Source organism: Rhagoletis pomonella, unplaced genomic scaffold (assembly GCF_013731165.1).
Source record: "Rhagoletis pomonella isolate Grant_MI unplaced genomic scaffold, Rhpom_1.0 Rhpom_scaffold_00011, whole genome shotgun sequence".
In the NCBI taxonomy this organism is placed as follows: domain Eukaryota; kingdom Metazoa; phylum Arthropoda; class Insecta; order Diptera; family Tephritidae; genus Rhagoletis; species Rhagoletis pomonella.
This window is the reverse complement of record NW_023458565.1, coordinates 22541978-22547428: the sequence shown is the minus strand read 5'-3', so window position 1 is coordinate 22547428 and position 5451 is coordinate 22541978. Positions and strand designations below refer to the sequence as shown.

Sequence of the window (5451 nt, the reverse complement as noted above, 5' to 3'; positions counted from 1 at the left end):
AAAAAAAAAAATAAATAAGTTTCTAAAAAATTTATTAAATAAAAAAATTTTATAGGTACCCGCGCAGAGCTTTTGTAGCTTTTTACATTTTATTTAGACCAGCTACTTCCAAAACGTATCCCGCAAGATACGATTATTAAATCGTAAAGCGTAAAGAGTAAAAGTTTGCTCTGGTCGTCGCTGATACAGATAGCATTAACACTTCAGATTTTAACACTGTTGGTCAGATTGAGCTTTTACCCTCTTTCTATTTGATTAAAACAACAACGATCAGAGGCAGCTTTTACCCTGTGTACGTTGATAAAAAACTTTTTAGGAAACTTCAAATAACTTCTCTCGTGGTATTTGTTCAAATCGTGACCGCATTAAATTGTTCTAAATCTTAAATAAACTCACCAATCTTGTAACGAGATTCATGCTTAATTTGCAAAACAATATTGGTTAGAAAAAGCTTTTAGTCTGTGCTCATTGATTAAAAATCTTTCAGAAAGCCTTCCCGTGTGATTTGTTTTAGTCGTGACCGATTTAAATTGTTCAGAAAGCTTAAAAAAGGTCTGCAGTCTTGCGCTGAGATGCTTGAGATGTTAACCAGTGTTTGTTAGAGAGAGATTTCAATCTGTGCACATTGATTAAAAATCGTTAGAAAGCATAAAAAGCTCGTTACGGGAAGCTTAAAAAGCTCTGAGCCACAACCAATCGCTTGTTTCCCCAATCTAAATGCTTTTATCGATACAACTTCACTCCGCTCAATAAATCAATTCAAGGACATTCAACAAGCATATTTCCTTGAAGATATAAGCGAAAGAGTCGCGCTTAAAAAATTCGATTTACTTTTTCTCAAAATTCAAGGCTTTCCAGGCTTCTTATTCAATAATAAATTCAAGCAGAATAAGCATATTTACATAGATGTATTCAACCTCGACTTACCCCAACTTGATAGAGTATGCGTACATCCTGAGCGCCAATCGTTAGACGCCCGTTGTTGTTGTTGTTGTTGTTGCTGCCGCCATGTCTTTGCCTATTATAACTGTTATTATCCTTCTCATATGCCACTGCATATGAATTGGATGATTTCGAAAGCTTTAACTGCTGCTGTTGCTGCAACAGAGATTCACGATGGTATTTATGTTGTTGTTGTTGTTGGTGTTCACGTTGTTGCTGCTCGATTATTTCCAACATCTGGCGCGAACGACGATGATCCACATTGTGCTCGTGATCATGTTGTTGTTGTTGTTGTTCTGATTGTTGCGGCGCACCTGCTGCTGCTGCTGCTGATGCCTGCGTCACATAATGCAAATCTGTTGCAATCGGTTGTGTTGAGATGGTTTTTGTTGTTGTCGCCGCTCCCGCCGCCGATGTGGCCGTGCCCGCTTGTTGTTGCACGTACGTTTTTGCTGCATTCACTGTGGCATACTCCAAGTTTCTATGCCGCGTATAATTATTTGTGCTGCTATCACTGTTCGTGGTGGCTGCTGCAGCAGCTGTTGCCGTCAGCTCGTATACTTCGAGCGGTAAGCGGGTCGTCCGGGCGGTGCTTAGTTGTTGGCAGCAAAGCAACACAGTAAGGATAGTGTGTAGCCACATTTTGTCTGTGTGTGTGTTTTTTTTGTTTTGTAGTTTGATGTTTTTTGTTGGCTTTGGAGTGTAAATTGATTTTTTTTTAACTTTTGATTTTTATTTTACTCGTTGGTGGTTAAGCGTTTGTTGTTGGTTCTTTATTTAATAATTATTGTTTGTGTTGTTGTGGTTGTTGCTACAATGCGTTGCCTATTTGTAATTGACACTTTGTAGCTTTACTTGCACACCTTGAGCTTTTTTGCGCAACTTTGTTGTTGTTTTACTACTTTTATTTGTTTTTTTTTTGTTGATTTTTTCGGTTCGTTTTCTTTGTTTTTTTTGTACTACTCCTAGCAACTAAAGTGCTGTTTGGCTCACAATAAATAGCACCCGTATGTATGCATGTACATTGCTCTATTCAGTCGACAACTGCACTCGATTCGCATCGATTCAATTTTTAAACGATTTTTTGCTTAGCTGGAATCGTCGATTGCTGCGCTGAATGAGTAGTTGTTGTTGTTTCTGTAAGTTCATACCTGCAAATGTATACATCGAATGCTCAGATTGGCTTATATATACATTAATGTATATTCATATGTACATAGATACATTCATACATATGTATGTACACATGTATGTAAATATATGTACATATCTAGCGTTTATTACTTTTAGATGAAAGCGCTTGGCAGCGAATTTTTCGTTTTTTTTTCAGTATATTTTGCAACTTCCTGCAATTTTCTATACAAGTAGAAACAGTTTATTACTATTTGGTATATTTTTCAAAACCTTTTGAAAAAAATTTCTCGCCAATTAAGTTCTTACATAGCGTGTGTTTGTGCTTTAATCATTTTTAATTTTATGGGAAAAAATAAGTATAAACTTTTTTACATTTTTATTCGACATTTTTTTTTCAAATTTTGGGAAAAACAAAAATTTTTGTTTCAAAACATTAACTCATTAGCTAATCATGTTTTTATTAAACAATTTTTTTTAGCTTTTTTTTCTAAAAAGCTTAAACTAAGATTGTTTAGTATCTTTTTTTATTTACTCATTAATTTCCGTTTTGTCGAACTCTTCTGGTGCAAATTTGGCATTCAAATATTTTAATTTTAATTTAAATCACATAAATTAAAAGTTTTTGCGTTCTTAATTTTTTTTATGGCGTATTAAATAAACTATAGTATAGGTTGACTTTGCGCGGAGTGCATATACTTGTTAAAGTTTTCAAAATTTTGGTATCAAATAAAGATCAATTGGATAGCTTTAATTAAAAATACTAAACAAACATATGAAAAAAGCATTTCCAAAGACTTTGTTTCGTTTTATTTATAAAAGAAAATCTTTGGTCCTATCACCCCAAAGCATATAAAAGTAAAAAAAAAATAAAATTATATCAAATATAAAATGGTTTTCAAAATTTTATTTAGCAATGTAAGGACAATCTGAAAAGTATATGATTTTTTAAAAATTTTGATCCTAATGATTAAAAGTATTTGCAGTTTTCGTAATTAAATTCAGAGGCGGTATTTCATTAAAGATTCAAAAGGAAATACAAAAAAAATCTAACTATTTAAATCATTGCATTTCGTATACCGTAAAAATTAAAAATTGTTTAGCCAAAAATAAGCGACAACCTTTTGTTTGCTATGCTTTTCAGGAATTTCAATAATAAATAATCTCTTAATTTTATTTAGGATTTTCGGGAATATTTAAAAAATGTAAATGTGCGTGTAAGAAGTTTATTTTGAGTGGCATATTGCATTTCATATTCTTGTAGGCTGTTAAAAGGTTGCTGAACATCTTTTCAAAGTTTTCGCCTTTGTGGCTTCCAAAAAAAAAAAGGAAAATATTTCGAAAATATGTTCATGCGGTTTTAAGATTATTGATTACAGTAGTAGTTTATTTTCTGTTAATAATTGAGGGTGGCGATTTAGGAGCCAATATAAACTTCTCAGTTTTAAAATAAATAAAATAAATTTTATAAATAAAAATAGTTTCTTAAAGATTTTTTTTTTTTGAAAAAATCCCCTCAAATGACAAAACGGTTTAAGCTTATAAAATTTACATAAAAATATTAAAGAAAAAAATAAAAATAAAATTTGAACGGAATCGTAATAACGAAATTTTTGATGCTGATTTTTTATTTTTTCCAAGATTGGTATGAGAAAAACTTGAATAACTGAACCTAAGCTCTTCCGATTTAGACTTGTGAGGTATCATTGGAAAGGTATTTTCTCACCCTCTTTGCTAATAAGGTCATTCAAAGAATGAAAGAGAAAGGTAGGATGAACGAACGTCATTCAAAGTTGAGTTAAGATGTGTTGGTATTTGATACAAAAAAAAAGTTGGGACACAGATGACTTTTTTGCACATAAATAAAAATAGTGGGAAAATACCTTTCTACCGAGATCCCATAAGTATAATTCAGAATAGTTTTTGCCCAGTTATTTAAGTTTTTCGTAAATCAATCTTTGAAAATTGTAAAAAAAAAAAACATCAAAAATCTCATTATTACGATTCCGTTGAAAAGATTTGTTAATATTTTTATTAAGGTTTTTTAAGCTTAAACTGATTTGTCAACTGAGCCGATTTTTTTTTCTAAAAATATTTTAGGAAACTATTTTTATTCAAAAAAAACTCCATTTTTTTGAGGTATTTTCAAATCGGTCCAGCTCGCTTAAATTTTAATATTTTCCGAAATATTTTGGTGGACGTCTTAAAATATAATAAGTTTTGTAACCCCGGCGGAAAAGCAGCAACTTTTTTTGGTGATGCAGTCTAATGTAGAAATATGGTCTAAGAACTGGAAAAAAATAAATTTTGAAAAATCTTGACTTTTGTTTTAAGGAGCGATATATTTATAAATTCAGTAGTACCATTAGTTTCTTCAAGATCCAATGACCGGAGCTAAACAAATTAGTATGGGACTACCTTTGAGTTGCAGCTTTGGAAAACGGTTAACGTGGCCGAAACTAATTCGGTACCATACATAAAAATAAAAAAGATAGGAATTAAAAATTCTGAAGAATTGGTAGCCTCCTTATTTTTTGAAGTTGGATAAAAAAGAAAGAAACATATATAAAAACGAGTAAGAGCAGCGCTGTCTTCGGCTATGCCGACGGCGTCATACCTTTCATGAACATCTGAAAATGTTACTTTAACAGATTACTGAATTTGAAAAAATGTTTATATTCACAGCATACATAGATAGAGAAGATACATACATATGTACAAAAAATTATATCTAAACAATCAGAGGTATGGAAGGCCTGCCTTATATAGCACCAATCTAAGTGATTTTCACTGCTTTGTGATCGGTTTTTAAACCGGTTACACAATTTAATGGATTTAGCTTTCAACATAAAGGAGATATATCGCAAAAACTGGTAACTGAGCAATCAGTGGTGTAAGAGATAAGGTACATATATACAGCATCGATTTTGAAGATTTTCTTAGTAGACTTTGTATTATTATTTATAAAATAATCGGGTTCCGACAAATTATTAATACGTTATAAAAATACACCCACCTACCAAATGTCATCCGGATATCTCGAAAACTGAACGACTAGATTGCATACAAACATACGGAGAGACAGACAGACAGACAGACGGACAGACGGACATGTCTAAATCGACTCAGCTCGCCGTTCTGATAATTAATGGGTCTATCTCTTCTTATTTGGGTACTTACAAACATCGGACCAAAGTTATGAAAGGTATAATTATGCTATGGTTACCAATTGCTGCCTTTTATTAGAAAAGGTTTCACATGCAAATATTTTTTGAAAATTTAGTATTTCCTCAAAAAATCAGAGACCAAGTACATAATTTGAAAAAAAAAACTACTACTAACGGGTGATTTTTTTGAGGTTAGGATTTTCATGCATTA

General features: G+C 31.9%; 2 protein-coding genes across 4 annotated transcripts in view; one reads left to right on the top strand and one right to left on the bottom strand.

Annotated features, from left to right (window-relative positions):
• LOC118746846 (elongation factor-like GTPase 1) overlaps positions 1 to 5451 on the top strand; it is a 435125-nt gene that overhangs the window by 381550 nt on the left and 48124 nt on the right. The window lies entirely within an intron of this gene.
• The window catches only part of LOC118746850 (protein giant-lens), a 163686-nt gene that overhangs the window by 151681 nt on the left and 6554 nt on the right, over positions 1 to 5451 (bottom strand). For all 3 annotated transcript variants that reach the window (XM_036480802.1, XM_036480800.1, XM_036480801.1), the window contains one exon: positions 928 to 2093. In XM_036480802.1, the coding sequence (XP_036336695.1) occupies positions 928 to 1584 (657 nt within the window). In that variant the 5' untranslated portion in view covers positions 1585 to 2093. The remainder of the gene's footprint in view (positions 1 to 927; positions 2094 to 5451) is intronic.